Source organism: Pseudophryne corroboree, chromosome 7, assembly GCF_028390025.1.
Source record: "Pseudophryne corroboree isolate aPseCor3 chromosome 7, aPseCor3.hap2, whole genome shotgun sequence".
Taxonomy (NCBI): Eukaryota; Metazoa; Chordata; class Amphibia; order Anura; family Myobatrachidae; genus Pseudophryne; species Pseudophryne corroboree.
In genome coordinates this window covers 496,049,075-496,072,077 of record NC_086450.1, presented here as the reverse complement: position 1 = coordinate 496,072,077, position 23,003 = coordinate 496,049,075, and the positions used below count along the sequence as shown (strand labels likewise).

The window sequence follows — 23,003 nt, the reverse complement described above, 5'->3', positions numbered from 1 at the left end:
TTTTTACCCTGTTTCTGTAGTGTAGTGACTGCAGGGGAGAGACAGGGAGCTTCCCTCCAGCGGAGCTGTGAGGGAAAATGGCGCTTGTGTGCTGAGGAGATAGGCTCCGCCCTTTCACGGCGGCCTTTTCTCCCGCTTTTTTTTTTTTTAGTAAAACTGGCAGGGGTTAAATGCATCCATATAGCCCAGGAGCTATATGTGATGCATTTGTTTAGCCATATAAGGTTTTTACAGTGTTTTATTGCGTCTCAGGGCGCTCCCCCCCCCAGCGCCCTGCACCCTCAGTGACCGGAGTGTGAAGTGTGCTGAGAGCAATGGCGCACAGCTGCAGTGCTGTGCGCTACCTTATTTGAAGACAGGAACGTCTTCTGCCGCCGCTTTTTCCGGACCTCTTCGCTCTTCTGGCTCTGTAAGGCGGCCGGCGGCGCGGCTCCGGGACCCATCCAGGCTGAACCTGTGATCGTCCCTCTGGAGCTAATGTCCAGTAGCCAAGAAGCCCAATCCACTCTGCACGCAGGTGAGTTGGCTTCTTCTCCCCTTAGTCCCTCGATGCAGTGAGCCTGTTGCCAGCAGGACTCACTGAAAATAAAAAACCTAAAACTAAACTTTCACTAAGAGCTCAGGAGAGCCCCTAGTGTGCACCCTTCTCGGTCGGGCAGAAAAATCTAACTGAGGCTTGGAGGAGGGTCATAGGGGGAGGAGCCAGTGCACACCACCTGATCCTAAAGCTTTTACTTTTGTGCCCTGTCTCCTGCGGAGCCGCTATTCCCCATGGTCCTTACGGAGTCCCCAGCATCCACTTAGGACGTAAGAGAAAATTCATTTAGACATAAAAGAGATTAAACCAAGCAGTAATCTGGAGAATAACTGAGCAGTATATTTTAAAGAATAAGGTGGAAATAAAGAGGTTGAATTTGGACGCAATATTTACATCTTTGCATAATGCACTATGGAGAATCTTCAGGTTCTTCGTGAGGCACCTCAAACATATGGCGGCTTCTCCCAAGAGTGGAGAATACAGGGGCACTATAAAGTGCATTGGGCAGGTCATTTAGCAGCTTTGTAAATGACTCTATATATATTCAATATAGGTTTGTTAATATGTCATTTTTTTTCAATATAGGCGCTGGATAAAGAGAATGTAACATTTGGATTTAAGAGAATTAACAAACCTCCTCTCATCTATGACACTATATATACTAGGATAAAGTACCTGGTACGAGTACAGCCTGCAGCATCTATAATCCCAAAGGTAGCAGTTTTATTTCTTATTTTTTTCCAAATATACATATTGTGCCTGATGCAGAATGAGAGCTGCGCCATTATTGTAGTGTATCTTGCCCATAAAAGTGGGCGTTCATGGTGAGACTGGGCAGGTCAGGGAGAGGACAGCCTAATGCCAGGTACATGCTATAGAATTATCTTTCAGCTGATGTGTTTAATCTGGCTGGTTGGAACAAAAACCTGGTAATGTATGGGAGCAAATGACAATCAACCATTTGCTCCGAAACATTGGAAAATAGACAAAAAATGATTGTTCAAATTAGTTAAATCCGTTTGATTTAACCAATTTCTCTGAACGACAATTTATGGTTGTGATAAGTGGAAATAGGTTTTTGCTATTCCCCACTTTGTAAATAGGCCCAATAGGTTTATAAAGAGGAGAAAGTAAAATCAAACAAACCAAGGTCTAGAACCAGATCCTAGTGGCAGCACGCAATGAGCAGGCAAGATCAGGAACAGAGCAAAGGTCAGGGCTGTACAATAAACGTACACAGGATAATACAATAGCAGAATAAGAAGCACTTAAGTGAAAGCAACTGTATGAAAGGCAATACCTACAACCATACACAGTGTGAGACTATCAGAGCTTACTTCACACTTGCCAGCTTTCTGGCTGATCCTTCCAGGAGGGGAAAGTCAGGTCAGCACAGCGAGTGATATTGTGCATCTTAGGTGGGTGGTGTGATGGTATCATTGTGACCCATCCCTGTTATACAATGCAACGGTAACTGCATTATAGCATATGGGGCAGGGCTGTGATAATCCCACTACGCAAATTGCGCTATCGGCTGTCTAGACTGTCATTTTGGTGGGTAGACATGGGCAGCCCTGGGATATCTTAATGCTTTTTTTTAGGTGGCCAGGATTGCCTGCAGAGATTTGGGAGTCTCTCAACCGTTCTGGGAGAGTAATTGATAATCTCATCTGGAAATTGGAGCAGCGCTTGATGAATGGCAGAAATGGGCATGTGTGCATCTGAGCGACATGGAACAGTCAGGTTTAGGTTACACTTTAGACTGTAAGGTGAAGAATGGGCTGCTACTCTGTTTTCCATTACTGTGATCATTTGATCTAGGTGGTCTTACACTGGCTTCTTTTTCATTCCTGGCCCCATTACTAGGATGAAGAGGTGTGGGCATTCCCTTGTGTGCTCAGAGTACATGATCTTTGTGCTCTTATTAAATTATCCTGCCAGATGGTTTTATTGAAATAGAGCAACATCACCCAGCGTTTTCCATACAAATACAAGAATCCATATTTAACTAAATGTCAGTTACTGTATAACCTGGATGACACCTTGTGATATGATAGATTCATATTAACATTTAATTTCAAATCTCTTAGAAGCTAATGTGTCAGTCGGAGCCGTATTCATATACAGAGATCAACCTGAAAGCAAGTAATACAGACATTGATCTATATGTATCAGAAGAGGACAGAGAAGCAGCCATATGGGAGGCACGGCTGACAAAAGGTATTTCAATTCAGCCAGTATTGGCTAATCTGTTTTTATTATAGCATCTGGTTGGATCCATTAGCATTGATTGCAGTTACATTGGGGCAGGGGTGAAGCTAGGCTTTCTGTAACCTGTGGCAAAGACTCAGCTCAGTGCCCCCCCCCCCTCTTTCCATCCTCAGTCTCATACAGAATGACAGCGATACAGAGTGCAGCATATACTGGTGAGAACATCCGTGTGACCGACCATCCATGGGTAGAGAACAGAGTGTTAAATAAACCTTATGTACTTAGCACCAACTTTGTTGAAGCATACGTACATTTGATGTTAACTGCGCCTCCATGCCTGTGTCCCTTGCTTGGTTGATAACTCCTGGTGAGCTCCGTATTCTAAGTTCCTGGTTGGGCACTGACAATGTGGTGCCACTTTACTAACACTGGCACAAACTCTGTTCTTTCTGTATAGTTGTAGTGTGTGGCTGCAGTAGTAGGTGGCTCCAGATAGGAGATCTCCCTTATACACCCAACGCGTTTTGTGCTGTACATACTTTTTTAAGGATGATTGCTATTGGACCAGTACTATTTATTTCATGGCTAAAAGCTTTTTAAAAAAACTTTTAAAAAATTAGTTTAAGCGGCATAGCCTGGCGGGCGCTGCATGTGGACGCGTATGAGGCGAGCTCCTGCCTGATATCCCCAAATATAGCCCTGATCCACGGAGCCTGACTTCACCCACCGCACCCGCTGTTACCTCCTGCACCCCGGTGATCTGCCGCAGCACAGGGGACACGGATCGCGGAGCCAGAGGCCGTAATAGGCTGCCTTGCGGATTGCGGCCTCCCCTGCCATCTGGAGCCGGGACCTGGATTAGCAGGAGACACGGTGCTGTGACCACCGTTTCTGACAGCTTTCCTGGCTACCGTCTCCCTCAGTGTCTCCGCTACCGCTGGTCCACCTCTCCCTCTGGCGGAGTTCACGGGCTGACTGTGCCGTAGGAGTCCCTTGGACCGGCTCTCTGCATCTGGTGGCCATTTCCAGCTCCCTCCTCAGGCTCCAACCAGTACATACAGAAAACCCCGTGAACGCCCAGCGGACCCCTGCCTCCTCCACACAGCGCTTCTGACTGTCCCAGACCCCCCTGGCACCGTCAGACGGTGGAGATCCTCCTTGAACGCCCTGGGACAAGGCAGGTACACACAGCAGCTCCCTATGTAGGACTCTGGCGGCGGCCATTTTATATGCTTCCCTACCCAGCTCACTTAACCCCCGCAGTATAAGTGTGCGCAAGTTGGTCACAGGCTGTTATCCCCCAGTCCCCCTACCTGGGTTATAATTACTGCACTGACCCGCTAACTCTATCTGTGTGCCAAAGTACATATTACTGGCTCTCATTAGTTTATCAGTGCACTTTGTGACCTCCATTAATTCTCCCTCTGCTGTATCACATTCTCCTGCCTCGGAGCTCCATCTCCTGACCATTTCGCCTTACTACAGCCAAATCATGTTTCAGTTCCCTTTGATACTGGTGCTGCTACTGGGAGGAATGTTCAATTAAGCCTTACTGGGTACTGCCCTGGGAGCTTCATATATGTTATTTCCACTCGCAATATAATGGGACTCTGACTCAGTCCACTTTTGCTCAGCCTTGATTTATAGTTGTTCTTTATCTCCGGGACTGTCGTACATCATGCCTAGGTCCAGAATGTCTGCACCCCCTACAGATTTGACTACTTTTATTTCTAAAATGAAGCCTAGCTCTTCTAAACCGGCACCTACTTCCCAATCTGCTCCTATCTTCGAGTCTGAGGAAGAATCACCTGTGCTAGACTACTCCATGAAAGACTGTATTTCCTCCATTCTAAATGAGATGAAGTCGTTGAAACAGGCTTTCCACTCGGAGATCCACAAAGCTATCTCTGGTCTCAAGGATGAGATCTCTGATCTAGGTGCACGTACTAATGAAGTCTAACAGAAACTCGATGAAGTGGCCACTTTTCAGCAAGAGATGGAACGCTCTGTCTATGTTATGCAAGAAGACATCTATCTCCTCCAAGACCAGCAAGAGGATACAGATAATCGCGCGAGACGTAATAATTTGCGTATTAAAAATATCCCTGAGTCGGTGGAACCTCCCCAATTGGAGGACTTCCTAGTACGTTTTTTCCAGCATCTTCTTCCGGACACTCCGATTGATCAGTTCCTCCTGGATAGAGCCCATCGCTCATTACGACAGAAACCTCCACCGACATCTCCCCCGATAGATGTAGTTTTAAGATGCCACTATTTCTAGACCAAAGACAAAGTACTGGCTGCTGCCCGCAACAATGACTCTTGCCTATTATATATATAATAAGCTTTTGGTGTTTCAGGACTTATCCCCTATTACTCTCAAGAGACGTTTCGACTTGAAGGAATATACCCAAATACTCAGGGAGAACCAAATTCGTTATAGATGGGGTTATCCCTTCTCCCTGATAGGTCAACTTGATGGGAGGAGACTCCTAGCGATATCCAAGGAAGAGGGCCACCAACTTCTCTTGAAACTCAATCTACCTCCCCCGAAACCAGACGACTCTTTCCCCCCCCCACAAGCTGCTTCGGGACTTCATCACCCCTCAGGCTCTCCCCTGCTGCAGAGATCGCCTAGACGCCTTTGGTCGACAGTCCCGGCTAAAACCTCGTCCAGACGTAATCCTCCGTGAGCATCTTCTCATGGATGGTTTGCTAGGTTATTGTATTTTGCTATTCAATATGGTTATTTCTGTTTTTGAGGTTTCATGTTCACCTTTGCTGAGCTTCTATGGTTTAACCTATGCTAAGAATGCTAAGTTCTGAGTTAGTCCTTTCTCTGACGTCCTAAGTGGATGCTGGGGACTCCGTCAGGACCATGGGGATTAGCGGCTCCGCAGGAGACAGGGCACAAAAGTAAAAGCTTTAGGATCAGGTGGTGTGCACTGGCTCCTCCCCCTATGACCCTCCTCCAAGCCTCAGTTAGGTTTTTGTGCCCGGCCGAGAAGGGTGCAATCTAGGTGACTCTCCTAAAGAGCTGCTTAGAGTAAAAGTTTTATTAGGTTTTTTATTTTCAGTGAGTCCTGCTGGCAACAGGCTCACTGCAACGAGGGACTTAGGGGAGAAGAAGTGAACTCACCTGCGTGCAGGATGGATTGGCTTCTTAGGCTACTGGACACTAGCTCCAGAGGGACGATCACAGGTACAGCCTGGATGGGTCACCGGAGCCGCGCCGCCGACCCCCTTGCAGATGCTGAAGAGAGAAGAGGTCCAGAAATCGGCGGCTGAAGACTTCTCAGTCTTCATGAGGTAGCGCACAGCACTGCAGCTGTGCGCCATTGCTCTCAGCACACTTCACACCAACGGTCACTGAGGGTGCAGGGCGCTGGGGGGGGCGCCCTGGGCAGCAATGAAAGTACCTATACTGGCTAAAAATACATCACATATAGCCTCTGGGGCTATATGGATGTATTTAACCCCTGCCAGGTTGTCAGAAAAACGGGAGAAGAAGCCCGCCGAAAAGGGGGCGGGGCCTATTCTCCTCAGCACACAGCGCCATTTTCCCTCACAGAACTGCTGGTGGGAAGGCTCCCAGGCTCTCCCCTGCACTGCACTACAGAAACAGGGTTAAAACAGAGAGGGGGGGGCACTTATTTGGCGATATGATTATATATTAAGAGGCTATAAGGGAAAACACTTATATAAAGGTTGTCCCTGTATAATTATAGCGTTTTGGTGTGTGCTGGCAAACTCTCCCTCTGTCTCCCCAAAGGGCTAGTGGGGTCCTGTCCTCTATCAGAACATTCCCTGTGTGTGTGCTGTGTGTCGGTACGTGTGTGTCGACATGTATGAGGACGATGTTGGTGAGGAGGCGGAGCAATTGCCTGTAATGGTGATGTCACTCTCTAGGGAGTCGACACCGGAATGGATGGCTTATTTAGGGAATTACGTGATAATGTCAACACGCTGCAAGGTCGGTTGACGACATGAGACGGCCGGCAAACAAATTAGTACCTGTCCAGGCGTCTCAAACACCGTCAGGGGCTTTAAAACGCCCATTTACCTCAGTCCGTCGACACAGACACGGACACTGACTCCAGTGTCGACGGTGAAGAAACAAACGTATTTTCCTTTCAGGCCACACGTTACATGTTAAGGGCAATGAAGGAGGTGTTACATATTTCTGATACTACAAGTACCACAAAAAAGGGTATTATGTGGGGTGTGAAAAAACTACCTATAGTTTTTCCTGAATCAGATAAATTAAATGAAGTGTGTGATGATGCGTGGGTTTCCCCCGATAGAAAATTATTGGCGGTATACCCTTTCCCGCCAGAAGTTAGGGCGTGTTGGGAAACACCCCTTAGGGTGGATAAGGCGCTCACACGCTTATCAAAACAAGTGGCGTTACCATCTCCAGATACGGCCGCCCTCAAGGAGCCAGCTGATAGGAGGCTGGAAAATATCCTAAAAAGTATATACACACATACTGGTGTTATACTGCGACCAGCGATCGCCTCAGCCTGGATGTGCAGCGCTGGGGTGGCTTGGTCGGATTCCCTGACTGAAAATATTGATACCCTTGACAGGGACAGTATTTTATTGACTATAGAGCATTTAAAGGATGCATTTCTATATATGCGAGATGCACAGAGGGATATTTGCACTCTGGCATCAAGAGTAAGTGCGATGTCCATATCTGCCAGAAGATGTTTATGGACACGACAGTGGTCAGGTGATGCAGATTCCAAACGGCACATGGAAGTATTGCCGTATAAAGGGGAGGAGTTATTTGGGGTCGGTCCATCGGACCTGGTGGCCACGGCAACAACTGGAAAATCCACCTTTGTTACCCCAAGTCACATCTCAGCAGAAAAAGACACCGTCTTTTCAGCCTCAGTCCTTTCGTCCCCATAAGGGCAAGCGGGCAAAAGGCCAGTCATATCAGCCCAGAGATAGAGGAAAGGGAAGAAGACTGCAGCAGGCAGCCCATTCCCAGGAACAGAAGCCTCCACCGCTTCTGCCAAGTCCTCAGCATGACGCTGGGGCCGTACAAGCGGACTCAGGTGCGGTGGGGGGTCGTCTCAAGAGTTTCAGCACGCAGTGGGCTCACTCGCAAGTGGACCCCTGGATCCTACAAGTAGTATCCCAGGGGTACAGATTGGAAATTCGAGACGTCTCCCCCTCGCAGGTTCCTGAAGTCTGCTTTACCAACGTCTCCCTCCGACAGGGAGGCAGTATTGGAAACAATTCACAAGCTGTATTCCCAGCAGGTGATAATCAAAGTACCCCTCCTACAACAAGGAAAGGGGTATTATTCCACACTATATTGTGGTACTGAAGCCAGACGGCTCGGTGAGACCTATTCTAAATCTGAAATATTTGAACACTTACATACAAAGGTTCAAATCAAGATGGAGTCACTCAGAGCAGTGATAGCGAACCAGGAAGAAGGGGACTATATGGTGTCCCTGGACATCAGGGATGCTTACCTCCATGTCCCAATTTGCCCTTCTCACCAAGGGTATTTCAGGTTCGTGGTACAGAACTGTCACTATCAGTTTCAGACGCTGCCGTTTGGATTGTCCACGGCACCCCGGGTCTTTACCAAGGTAATGGCCGAAATGATGATTCTTCTTCAAAGAAAATGGACGATCTCCTGATAAGGGCAAGGTCCAGAGAACAGTGGGAGGTCGGAGTAGCACTATCTCAAGTAGTTCTACAACAGCACGGGTGGATTGTAAATGTTCCAAAATCGCAGCTGTTTCCGACGACACGTCTGCTGTTCCTAGGGATGATTCTGGACACAGTCCAGAAAAGGGTGTTTCTCCCGGAGAAGAAAGCCAGGGAGTTATCCGAGCTAGTCAGGAACCTCCTAAAACCAGGAAAAGTGTCAGTGCATCATTGCACAAGGGTCCTGGGAAAAATGGTGGCTTCTTACGAAGCGATTCCATTCGGCAGATTTCACGCAAGAACTTTTCAGTGGGATCTGCTGGAAAAATGGTCCGGATCGCATCTTCAGATGCATCAGCGGATAACCCTGTCTCCAAGGACAAGGGTGTTTCTTCTGCGGTGGCTGCAGAGTGCTCATCTACTAAAGGGCCGCAGATTCGGCATTCAGGACTGGGTCCTGGTGACCACGGATGCCAGCCTGAGAGGCTGGGGAGCAGTCACACAGGGAAAATAATTTCCAGGGAGTGTGATCAAGTCTGGAGACTTCTCTCCACATAAATATACTGGAGCTAAGGGCAATTTACAATGCTCTAAGCTTAGCAAGACCTCTGCTTCAAGGTCAGCCGGTATTGATCCAGTGGGACAACATCACGGCAGTCGCCCACGTAAACAGACAGGGGGCACAAGAAGCAGGAGGGCAATGGCAGAAACTGCAAGGATTCTTCGCTGGGCGGAAAATCATGTGATAGCACTGTCAGCAGTGTTCATTCCGGGAGTGGACAACTGGGAAGCAGACTTCCTCAGCAGGCACGACCTCCACCCGGGAGAGTGGGGATTTCATCGGGAAGTCTTCCACATGATTGTGAACCGTTGGGAAAGACCAAAGGTGGACATGATGGCGTCCCGCCTGAACAAAAAACTGGACAGGTATTGCGCCAGGTCAAGAGACCCTCAGGCAATAGCTGTGGACGTTCTGGTAACACTGTGGGTGTACCAGTCGGTGTATGTGTTCCCTCCTCTGCTTCTCATACCCAAGGTACTGAGAATTATAAGACGTAGAGGAGTAAGAACTATACTCGTGGCTCCGGATTGGCCAAGAAGGACTTGGTACCCGGAACTTCAAGAAATGCTCACAGAGGACTCATGGCCTCTGCCGCTAAGAAGGGACTTGCTTCAGCAAGTACCATGTCTGTTCCAAGACTTACCGCGGCTGCGTTTGATGGCATGGCGGTGGAACGCCGGATCCTAAGGGAAAAAGGCATTCCGGAAGAGGTCATTCCTACCCTGGTCAAAGCCAGGAAGGAGGTGACCGCACAACATTATCACCACATGTGGCGAAAATATGTTGCGTGGTGTGAGGCCAGGAAGGCCCCACGAAGAAATTTCAACTCGGTCGATTCCTGCAAACAGGAGTGTCTATGGGCCTCAAATTGGGGTCCATTAAGGTTCAAATTTCGGCCCTGTCAATTTTCTTCCAGAAAGAATTGGCTTCAGTTCCTGAAGTCCAGAAGTTTGTCAAGGGAGTACTGCATATACAACCCCCTTTTGTGCCTCCAGTGGCACTGTGGGATCTCAACGTAGTTCTGGGATTCCTCAAATCACATTGGTTTAAACCGCTCAAATCTGTGGATTTAAAATATATCACATGAAAAGTGACCATGCTGTTGGCCTTGGCCTCGGCCAGGCGAGTGTCAGAATTGGCGGCTTTGTCTCACAAAGCCCATATCTGATTGTCCATTCGGACAGGGCAGAGCTGCGGACTCGTCCCCAGTTTCTCCCTAAGGTGGTGTCAGCGTTTCACCTGCACCAGCTTATTGTGGTACCTGCGGCTACTAGGGACTTGGAGGACTCCAAGTTGCTAGATGTTGTCAGGGCCCTGAAAATATAGGTTTCCAGGACGGCTGGAGTCAGGAAAACTGACTTGCTGTTATCCTGTAGGCACCCAAAAAACTGGGTGCCCTTGCTTCTAAGCAGACGATTGCTAGTTGGATGTGTAGTACAATTCAGCTTGCACATTCTGTGGCAGGCCTGCCACAGCCAAAATATGTAAATGCCCATTCCACAAGCAGGGTGGGCTCATCTTGGGCGGCTGCCCGAGGCGTCTCGGCTTTACAACTTTGCCGAGCTGCTACTTGGTCAGGGGCACACCCTGGCTGAGGAGGACCTGGAGTTCTCTCATTCGGTGCTGCAGAGTCATCCGCACTCTCCCGCCCGTTTGGGAGCTTTGGTATAATCCCCATGGTCCTGACGGAGTCCCCAGCATCCACTTAGGACGTCAGAGAAAATAAGAATTTACTTACCGATAATTCTATTTCTCGTAGTCCGTAGTGGATGCTGGGCGCGCATCCCAAGTGCGGATTGTCTGCAATACTTGTACATAGTTATTGTTACAAAAATTGGGTTATTGTTGTTGTGAGCCATCCTTTCAGAGGCTCCGCTGTTATCATGCTGTTAACTGGGTTCAGATCACAGGTTGTACAGTGTGATTGGTGTGGCTGGTATAAGTCTTACCCGGGATTCAAAATCCTTCCTTATTGTGTACGCTCGTCCGGGCACAGTATCCTAACTGAGGCTTGGAGGAGGGTCATAGGGGGAGGAGCCAGTGCACACCACCTGATCCTAAAGCTTTTATTTTTGTGCCCTGTCTCCTGCGGAGCCGCTAATCCCCATGGTCCTGACGGAGTCCCCAGCATCCACTACGGACTACGAGAAATAGATTTATCGGTAAGTAAATTCTTATTTTTGTTGTCAACAATTAATATGTTCCCCCAGGATTTCCCAGTTCATTTTCCTTTTGGCCACGCCCACCGTTACGTGGCCAGTTTTGAGCATGAGGGAGGTCTTTTCTCCTTCAACGCCCCATATGGGTGCTCAAACGTGTGGACCCGTACCGTAAGTACAGTGGGTCTCTGGCCTGGTTTTTTGTTTCTTTTCTTACATTATTTCTTTTTCTCTCACTCTCTTTTTCTCTCAATGTCTATTTCTTTCCCTTCCCTCCTACTTCTTTCTCCTTTTGTTCTCGAGGGGGACCACCATGTGATGTTAGAGGTAATTTAGATATGCTCCTGTATATACTAATATGTCGGTTAACATAATAACCTATAACGTGAAAGGATTAAACAGCCCCCAAAAGAGGACTAAATTATTCCTTTTCTTGAAACAAACTAAGAGAGATCTGGTATTCCTACAGGAGACACATTTTAGAGGCACCTCACATCCTGAATTATGTTCTAGACGTTATCCAGTGGTTATACATGCTTGTGTCCATAATCGTAAAAAGCGTGGTGTCGCTATAATGATCCCAGCCCATTTACACCCGGAGTTGAATATAATTATGTGGGACAAAAGGGGTAGATGCCTTATTATCGTGGGTAAACTTAATAACGTTCCCATCACTTTGATCAACGTATACGCCCCTAATGTTAATCAGGCCTCCTTTTTCTCTTCTTTGGATTCTAAGATTACGCAGTGTAGGGAGGGTGAAATTTTGATGGCAGGGGATTTTAATACCACTATTCACCACAGATTAGATCGCTCCCATTCCCTACCTGCTTCACAATCTCACACTAGTAACTGCAATTCTAGAGCTCTGCTGTTTCTACTCAAAAACCACCTGTTATTTGACTCCTGGAGAGTCCTTGATCCCTTAGCTAAAGATTATACGTTCTTCTCCCCAGTACATAATCTTCTCACGAGAATTGATATGATTATGATTGGGCGGGATTTGGCCTCTAAAATTCAAAAGGTTCTCATACACCCGATAACATGGTCTGACCATGCTTCTGTATCTTTAATTCTTTTCTGGAATATCTCGCACTTCTTCCCCTCCATCTTGGTCTCTTAATGATGCTCTTCTCCAACGTGATGATGTCTTATCTCAAATCACGCAGGTGCTGATTACTTTAACCTGAATCAGACCCCTGGTATGTCTGATATGACCTTGTGGGAGGCACACAAAGCGGTCCTCAGGGGTAATTTCATTCAGATTGCTGCTAGACTCACTAGACAACGCTCCCAAAAGATCTTAGAATTAAGTGACCAACTTCACTGCTTAGAAGAAATTCATGGGTCATTCCTGAGCCCAACTAACCTGGATCAGTTGCTGAAAGTTAGGGGAGAACTCAGTATGTTATTGTCTCACAAGACAGAACAATGCCTCAGACACCTTAATCAAATATATTGTGAAAAAGAGGATAAGGCGGATAAAATCCTCGCCAGGAAACAGAGCTCAGATTTCCTCCAAAAATATCTTAACGATTCGGACCAAACAAGGGGAGCTGACTCATGATCCTGAACACATTCTCAGAGAATTTGAGGGATATTATGAATCATTATATAATGCTGATGTTCACTCCTCATCCTCTCCGAAATTCTGTGACGGGATCGAGTCCTTTTTGGACAAATGTAATGTACCTAAATTAAGCCAGTCAGTGGTATCTCAGTTGGGCTCGGAGATAACTATCGAGGAATTAGAGAATGCCCTTAAGATTCAGAAATCGGGCAGGGCCCCTGGGCCAGACGTTATGTCCAATATGTATTTTAAGAAATTCAAGGGTATCCTACTACCTCACCTTTGTAGACACTTTAACGGATTCCTCAGAGGCGATCCTTTGTTTCCCCGCATGCTAGAGGCTCAAATTGTCTTGATCTATAAAGTTGGGAAAGACCCCAACTCATCTTCCAGCTATCGCCTGATTTCCTTATTAAATAATGATATTAAACTGTTCGCCAAAATTTTAGCTCTAAGGTTAAATTCGGTTCTCCCACAATTGATACATGCGGACCAGGTGGGCTTCATCCCATGCCGACAAGCTAGAGACAATACCCGGAGAAATATCGATCTGGTTCACGTGATTAACGAATCTAAATTGCCTTCTATCCTTTTCTCGCTTGATGCAGAGAAGGCTTTTGATAAAATTTCATGGCCATTTGTGTTTGCTACTCTGCGTAGGTTCGGCCTGGGAGGAAGCCTACTTCAGGGCATCCAGGCTGTCTACTCTAACCCATCAGCTAGAGTCCGGTACAGACTCTCATCTGTTCCAGATTAATAATGTCACCCGTCAGGGGTGCCCTCTGTCGCCCCTAGTATTTGCCATGACAATCGAGCCTCTGGCGTGTTTGGTAAGGGCTAACTCGGATATAAAAAGGTATAGTAGTGGAAGACGAGGAGTTTAAATTATCACTGTTGTTCTGCTAACTCTTTCCTCTCCTCACACATCTATTCCTAACTTGTTTCAAACTCTATCATCATATTCTTTTTATTCGGGTTACCGTATTAACTATGCTAAATCCGAAACTCTCCCCCTACATCTTAGTGAGGATACCAGATCTCTCCTGGCCGCTAATTTTAACTTCTCCTGGTGTTCCAAGAAAATAAAATACTTCGGCGTCTTTATTACGAACTCTTATGGGTCCCTATAGTCCGAGAATTTTCCGGCTCTTTTCAATTGTATTGAATCTGACCTACGAACATAGGGCAAGCAAATAATAGCATGGTTTGGATGTATAGTCTCGGTTAAAATTAACGTCCTGCCTAGGCTTTTGTACTTGATCCAAACAATTCCGGTTCGCATGCCTGCGGGGGCTTTGTGCCGAATGCAGAAACTTTTATTAAAATTGATATGGTCTGATAAGCCCCCTAGGATTAAGACTTCAACTTTAATAAGAAGCCCAGTCGCTGGGGGTAGAGGCCTCCCGGATATACGTAAATATTATCATGACACTCACTCAAGCCAGGCACTCACTTGGTTTTCTCAACCCCTCACCTTCCCTGGATACAAATTGGACTTTTATTGACCAAAACCTCCACTTTGGTATCCCTTCTAACACCACTTAAACCTAGTCAGGAGGTGCGGGCCTGTGCTCCTACTACAAAATAAACCTGTTCCCTGTGGTTTTTCTGCATTCGACACTATAAGCTTTCCACATTCCCATCTCCCATCACCTCCATCTGGGATAGCCCAGATTTTCCTCCTGGTTCCTCATTGCACTCACACTCGTGGTTTCATCTGAACCCACGGCCTAGACTGGTCTTTGACTTTATTGAGGGTGCCTCCTGGTGTTCTTTAGATGTTTTAATCGACAAGTATGGCATTTCTCTGCCTGTACTTTACGAGTATTTACAACTTCACTCCTTTTTACACTCCCTATCGAAATCTGAAGTCATTCGCCAACTCACTCCTTTAGAACGACTCTGTATTTGCTCCCCTATATGACAGGGTGTTATTTCCATACTTTACGATCTACTACACTCTCTTAAGTCGACTGATATTCTCCCACACGAAAGTTAATGGGAACAAGACTTGGGACCTCCACCTGAGAAAGACTCATGGGAAATCATACGACAAAATGTTGCTTAGTCTTCTATTTCTTCTCTAATTAAAGAGAATTCCTATAAAGTCTATACTAGGTGGTATCTAGTACCAGCAAGACTGAATAGGATTTTCCCTGGATCTTCCCCATTATGTTGCAGAGAATGTGGTCAAATTGGAGATTTAAACACATTTGGTGGTTCTGCCCCAAAATTAATCTTTTTTGGGATCAAATTGAAACCCTTATTGGGTCCATCCTTTCCTCCCAGGTGGCCCTGGGTCCTTGGACGGCTTTGCTGGGCCTCCCTATGTCTGATTTAAGTAGTACAGGTTGAGTATCCCATATCCAAATATTCCGAAATACGGAATATTCCAAAATACGGGTTTTTTTTGAGCGAGAGTGAGATTGTGAAACCTTTGTTTTTTGATGGCTCAATGTACACAAACTTTGTTTAATACACAAAGTTATTAAAAATATTGTATTAAATGACCTTCAGGCTGTGTGTATAAGGTGTATATGAAACATAAATGAATTGTGTGAATGTACACACACTTTGTTTAATGCACAAAGTTATAAAAAATATTGGCTAAAATTACCTTCAGGCTGTGTGTATAAGGTGTATATGTAACATAAATGCATTCTGCGCTTAGATTTAGGCCCCATCACCATGATATCTCATTATGGTATGCAATTATTCCAAAATACGGAAAAATCCCATATCCAAAATACCTCTGGTCCCAAGCATTTTGGATAAGGGAGACTCAACCTGTATTACTAATAAGCGTGTTTTCCATATTCTCCACGCTGCCAGATGTGTGATAGCTAAATGTTGGGAAAAATCAGTTTTTCCACCAATAAACATGGTACTGACTAAAATATGGTATATTTCCACGATGGAGAAAATTACTGCTTCCTTACGCAATAGATCAGATAAATATATGCGAGTCTGGGACCCATGGTTCTCTTACTCTAAAACCTCTATCTCTCGGGTATGATTTAGCATGGTGGAGTTGTACTACTTATGCTTATATAGGGTTGTATTGCTATTTTTCATATTTATATACGATGAATGTTTCTCTCATCCTCACTTTATGGATCTCTATATGGGATAAAGGAAAAAAGAAAGAAAAGGATCTCTTTGGTGCACAAAGATTAAAAATATATCTTTTAATTGTTTTCGTTAAAAATGAATATAACGTATTATAACATGTTTTACTGATTAGCTAGTATGCAAAATATTAAAAAGCACAGATAACAAATGTGTGAAAGTATGACAACACTGTGAATTACAGAAGAAAAAAATCAAATAAACATAAATTTATTAAAAAACTGAGCGTCTGTGTGATGTCTGTTCTATTAAATCACTGTCTTGATATGTGTAAGTATTGTTTTATGATTATTTTATATTTGTATTCTACATTGACACAATTGTGTTCAAATTGTTGCTTCAGTGCTTAGAAGAATGTCTCTGGCACAGAGCCCGGATTCTTTAGAACTTAAATCTAAATTGTATGTTACTGTCTTGGACAATGTAGCAAATTGTTCCTGTGTCTCACAGTATGTTATAATCCACTTAAATTTCCAAGATCCCTCACACATTCATTTGTATGACTTCCCTCTCATTTGTATGTCAGATCTGTATATGGATCCCTGTTGACATATAGTTATAATTTACCTTTTATTTATAATGTCAGATCCTTATATACATTTTTACTGATATGCAGTTCTTAGTATGATAGTATGATGCCTCTTTATACACATTATCAGATGTTCATCCTCTTGCTTATGATATCACACTGCAGTGTCAGTTTGTCTCTCACTTATAGTGTCAGGTGACTTATATCATAGGATCCCAAATTAATTTCCCAATTATTGTACACTAATATCCAATATTAGTGTACTATAATGTCACCTCTCACTTATAGTGTCTGGTGTGTTATATATAGGGGGGCGATCTTATGATGTTTCTCATATATGAGGTAGTGTATTGATTCACCTCTCACAGTGTCAGGTGTTTAGCTCTACCCCTATATCATTTTGGTGGGGAGTTCTGTAATTATAATCCCAGAGGGTAGAGTTAATTGTTCATGGGCATCTGTCTCCTTATTGCTATATTATATGATTGAAGGTTTACTTCAATGATGGTACAATAAGACCTATGACAGTCAGAGAGGGATAAGTATGGTGTGTATATATAGCACTTTATATGCTTATACAGAATGTGGGGTGATTTTATATAAAAAAAATTGAAACACATTGAATATGGATAGATGGATTTAATTCCCATTAGTAATATCATATCATTTATCAGGTCTAGTATATTTGCTGTTATTTACCCTCTGTAGGGTGTGTAGGAAGTTACTCTATATTATTAGAGCTGTGGTTCTTATAGAGGTTGTCATTAATTCTTCAGCTGGTACTGTAAATGCTGATATAAATACACTAATATCATTCAGTTTCTATCCGAGGTCTAATTATATTATGCTGCGGTCAGTTATATAAAGGGCATTCTGCGGCTTGGTTGTGTCTAACAGACTGCTATAACCCTGCACAAATGCACTAATATCCTTTGTTCCCTGGTCACAAATCCATTTGAATTGCTTTGCAGTCAGATACTACAAAGTAAGAGTGTGTACAGACTGTCTGTTTCCCATTTATCACAAACAGTTAATAATATATAATTGTTTGGGAATATTTAGACATATCAAGCCACATCGTAACTCAGCGGCATCAGATCGAACTGTTCATCCTCCACCCGGATGTATGACCTATAATAGGATTAATATGAACATTAGTAGAAGCACCTTAATAGTTAATAATCCTTTATTTGAAATCTGATATGGTGGCTCTGCGGTCAGATAATAGAAATTGTTTGTGTGTACACATCCCCTGAATTAAGTTCTTATGCCGCTGGTAAGTACACGTTGATGTCTAACCATTCTTTCCTAATATAGTGGCTCTACACTCAAGTATTGGATGACGCTTGTGTGTGCAGGTAGCCCGTGCTGCACTCCAGCGGGTATATTGTCTCAAATACTGCATGTAAATTGCCTATCCCAGCTCAAACAAATGCCAAATATGATTTATGTGTCCTGGCTCATGCAGCGATAGACCTGATTACTGAGTCCCTATCACTCTACAAATATCACGCTATGATCGTGTGGTGCTACACTGAGCTATCCATTCTTCTATACTAAGCACATTAAATCACTGATACATTTCTTTATGATTTAGACAGAAGAAGCAGACACGTAGGATGTCTACGTACGTTTCACATTAGCTTCGTCAGGGTAACCCGAAGCGGTTACTGGAGTATCCTTTTATTCTGGCTGCTGCTAATCAGTACGTCCCACGGGAGATTCAAACTTTGAAAAGTTTGAATCTCCCGTGGGACATACTGATTGGTAGTGGCCGGAATAAAAGGATACTCCAGTAACTTATGTGAAACGTACGTAGGACCTGAGCGTCCTATGTGTCTGCTTCTTCTGTCTAAATCATAAAGAAATATATCAGTGATTTAATGTGCTTAGTATAGAAGAATGGATAGCTCAGTGTAGCACTACACGATCATAGCGTGATATTTGTAGAGTGATAGGGACTCAGTAATCAGGTCTATCGCTGCATGAGCCAGGACACATAAATCATATGTGGCATTTGTATGAGCTGCGATAGGCAATTTACATGCGGTATTTGAGACAATATACCCGCTGGAGTGCAGCACGGGCTACCTGCACACACAAGCATCATCCATTACTTGAGTGTAGAGCCACTATATTAGGAAAGAATGGTTAGACATCAACGTGTATTTACCAGCGGCATAAGAACTTAATTCAGGGGATTTGTACACACAAACGGTTTCTATTATCTGACCGCAGAGCCACCCTATCAGATTCCAAATAAAGGATTATTAACTATTAAGGTGCTTCTACCAATGTTCATATTAATCCTATTATAGGTCATACATCCGGATGAAGGATGAACAGTACGATCTGATGCCGCTGAGTAACGATGTGGCTTGATATACATCTAAATATTCCCAAACAATTATATATTATTAACTGTTTGTGATAAATGGGAAACAGACAGTCTATACACACTCTTACTTTGTAGTATCTGACTGCAAAGCAATTCAAATGGATTTGTGACCAGGGAACAAAGGATATTAGTGCATTTGTGCAGGGTTATAGCAGTCTGTTAGACACAACCCAGCCACATAATGCCCTTTATATACCTGACCGCAGCATAATATAATTAGACCTCGGATAGAAACTGAATGATATTAGTGTATTTATATCATCATTTACAGTACCAGCTGAAGAATTAATGACAAAACCTCTATAAGAACCACAGCTCTAATAATATAGAGTAACTTCCTACACACCCTACAGAGGGTAAATAACAGCAAATATACTAGACCTGATAAATGATATGCTATTACTGATGGGAATTAAATCCATCTATCCATATTCAATGTGTTTCAATTTTTTTTATATAAAATCACCCCACATTCTGTATAAGCATATAAAGTGCTATATATACACACCATACTTATCCCTCTCTGACTGTCATAGGTCTTATTGTACCATCATTGAAGTAAACCTTCGATCATATAATATAGCAATAAGGAGACAGATGCCCATGAACAATTAACTCTACCCTCTGGGATTATAATTACAGAACTCCCCACCAAAATGATATAGGGGTAGAGCTAAACACCTGACACTGTGAGAGGTGAATCAATACACTACCTCATATATGAGAAACATCATAAGATCGCCCCCCTATATATAACACACCAGACACTATAAGTGAGAGGTGACATTATAGTACACTAATATTGGATATTAGTGTACAATAATTGGGAAATTAATTTGGGATCCTATGATATAAGTCACCTGACACTATAAGTGAGAGACAAACTGACAGTGCAGTGTGATATCATAAGCAAGAGGATGAACATCTGATAATGTGTATAAAGAGGCATCATACTATCATACTAAGAACTGCATATCAGTAAAAATGTATATAAGGATCTGACATTATAAATAAAAGGTAAATTATTACTATATGTCAACAGGGATCCATATACAGATCTGACATACAAATGAGAGGGAAGTCATACAAATGAATGTGTGAGGGATCTTGGAAATTTAAGTGGATTATAACATACTGTGAGACACAGGAACAATTTGCTACATTGTCCAAGACTGTAACATATAATTTAGATTTAAGTTCTAAAGAGACCGGGTTCTGTGCCAGAGACATTCTTCTAAGCACTGAAGCAACAATTTGAACACAATTGTGTCAATGTAGGGTGTAGTATGGTATGCCGGCGGCCGGGCTCCCGGGGACCAGCATACCGGCGCCGGGATCCTGAGCGCCGGCATACTGACAGCGTGGCGAGCACAAATGAGCACCTTGCGGGCACGGTGGCGCGCTATAAGCGCCACTCTATTTATTCTCCCTCCAGGGTGGGGTCGCGGACCCCCACAAGGGAGAATATGTGTCGGTATGCCGGGTGTCAGAATTCCGGTGCCGGTATACTATGCGCCGGGATCCCGGCATTCGGCAACCAGAAGACCACCCGTCAATGTAGAATACAAATATAAAATAATCATAAAACAATACTGACACATATCAAGACAGTGATTTAATAGAACAGACATCAAACAGACGCTCAGTTTTTTAATACATTTATGTTTATTTGATCTTTCTCTGACGTCCTAGTGGATGCTGGGAACTCCGTAAGGACCATGGGGAATAACGGCTCCGCAGGAGACTGGGCACAAAGTAAAAGCTTTAGGACTAGCTGGTGTGCGCTGGCTCCTCCCCCTATGACCCTCCTCCAAGCCTCAGTTAGATTTTTGTGCCCGAACGAGACGGGTGCAGGCTAAGGGGCTCTCCTGAGCTGCTTAGTGTAAAAGTTTAAAGTAGGTTTTTTTTATTTTCAGTGAGACCTGCTGGCAACAGGCTCACTGCACCGAGGGACTAAGGGGAGAAGAAGCGAACTCACCTGCGTGCAGAGTGGATTGGGCTTCTTGGCTACTGGACATTAACTCCAGAGGGACGATCACAGGCCCAGCTTGGATGGGTCCCAGAGCCGCGCCGCCGGCCCCCTTACAGAGCCAGAAGAGTGAAGAGGTCCGGGAAATCGGCGGCAGAAGACGTCCTGTCTTCAATAAGGTAGCGCACAGCACCGCAGCTGTGCGCCATTGCTCTCAGCACACTTCACACTCCGGTCACTGAGGGTGCAGGGCGCTGGGGGGGGGCGCCCTGAGACGCAATATAAACACCTGAGATGGCAAAAAATACATCACATATAGCTCCTGGGCTATATGGATGCATTTAACCCCTGCCAGAATATACAGAAAAACGGGAGATAAGGCCGCCGAGAAGGGGGCGGAGCCTATCTCCTCAGCACACTGGCGCCATTTTCCCTCACAGCTCCGTTGGAGGGAAGCTCCCTGGCTCTCCCCTGCAGTCACTACACTACAGAAAGGGTTAAAAAAAGAGAGGGGGGCACTAATTAGGCGCAGTATAAAACATACAGCAGCTATAAGGGGAAAAACACTTATATAAGGTTATCCCTGTATATATATATAGCGCTCTGGTGTGTGCTGGCAAAATCTCCCTCTGTCTCCCCAAAGGGCTAGTGGGGTCCTGTCCTCTATCAGAGCATTCCCTGTGTGTGTGCTGTGTGTCGGTACGTTTGGGTCGACATGTATGAGGAGAAAAATGATGTGGAGACGGAGCAGATTGTCTGTAATAGTGATGTCACCCCCTGGGGGGTCGACACCTGAGTGGATGTACTGTTGAAAATGACGTGACAGTGTCAGCTCTGTATAAAAGACAGTGGTTGACATGAGACAGCCGGCTACTCAGCTTGTGCCTGTCCAGACGTCTCATAGGCCGTCAGGGGCTCTAAAACGCCCGTTACCTCAGATGGCAGATACAGACGCCGACACGGATACTGACTCCTGTGTCGACGGTGAAGAGACAAACGTGATTTCCAGTAGGGCCACACGTTACATGATTGAGGCAATGGAAAATGGTTTACACATTTCTGATAATACGAGTACCACCAAAGAGGGGTATTATGTTCGGTGAGGAAAAACTACCTGTAGTTTTCCTAAATCTGAGAAATTAAATGAGGTGTGTGATGATGCGTGGGTTTCCCCCGATAACAATTGATAATTTCTAAAAAGTTATTGGCAGTATAACCTTTCCCGCCAGAGGTTAGGGTGCGTTGGGAAACACCCCCTAGGGGGGATAAGGCGCTCACACGCTTGTTAGAACAAGGGCTCTACCCTCTCCTGAGATGGCCGCCCTTAAGGATCCTGCTGATAGAAAGCAGGAGGGTATCCTAAAATGTATTTACACACATACTGGTGTTATACTGCGACCAGAAATCGCCTCAGCCTGGATGTGCAGTGCTGGGTTGGCGTGGTTAGATTCCCTGACTGAAAATATTGATATCCTAGATAAGGACAGTATATTATTGCCTATAGAGCATTTAAAAGATGCATTTCTATATATGCATGATGCACAGCGGAATATTTGCCGACTGGCATCAAGTATAAGTGCGTTGTCCATTTCTGCCAGTAGATTATGGACACGACAGTGGTCAGGTGATGCGGATTCCAAACGGCATATGGAAGTATTGCCTTATAAAGGGGAGGAGTCATTTGGGGTCGGTCTTTCAGACCTGGTGGCCACGGCAACAGCTGGGAAATCCACGTTTGTACCCCAGGTCGCCTCTCAAAATAAGAAGACGCCGTATTATCAGGCGCAGTCTTTCGTTGGCAAGCGGGCAAAGGGTTCCTAATTTCTGCCCCGTGACAGAGAGAGAAGAAAAAGGCTGCAGAAATCAGCCAGTTCCCAGGAACAGAATCCCTCTCCCGCCTCTGCCAAGCCCTCAGTATGACGCTAGGGCTTTACAAGCTCAGGCACGGTGGGAGCCCGTCTCAATGAATTTCAGCGCGCAGTGGGCTCACTCGCAAGTAGACACCTGGATCCTTCAGGTGATATCTCAGGGGTACAAATTGGAACGAGACGTCTCCCCCTCGCCGTTTCCTAAAGTCGGCTTTACCGACGTCTCCCTCTGACAGGGAGGCAGTTTTGGAAGCCATTCACAAGCTGTATTCCCAGCAGATGATAATCAAGGTACCCCTCCTGCAACAGGGAATGGGGTATTATTCCACACTGTTGTGGTACCGAAGCCGGACGGTTCGGTGAGACCGATTCTAAATCTAAAATCTTGAACACTTAC

General features: G+C 44.9%; 1 protein-coding gene across 1 annotated transcript in view; it reads left to right on the top strand.

Moving 5' to 3' along the window:
- The window catches only part of LOC134943919 (NACHT, LRR and PYD domains-containing protein 1a-like), a 330,645-nt gene that overhangs the window by 267,096 nt on the left and 40,546 nt on the right, over nucleotides 1–23,003 (top strand). Inside the window, exons 9-10 of the mRNA XM_063932485.1 lie at nucleotides 1,124–1,252; nucleotides 2,629–2,758. Of these exons, the coding sequence (XP_063788555.1) occupies nucleotides 1,124–1,252; nucleotides 2,629–2,758 (259 nt within the window). The remainder of the gene's footprint in view (nucleotides 1–1,123; nucleotides 1,253–2,628; nucleotides 2,759–23,003) is intronic.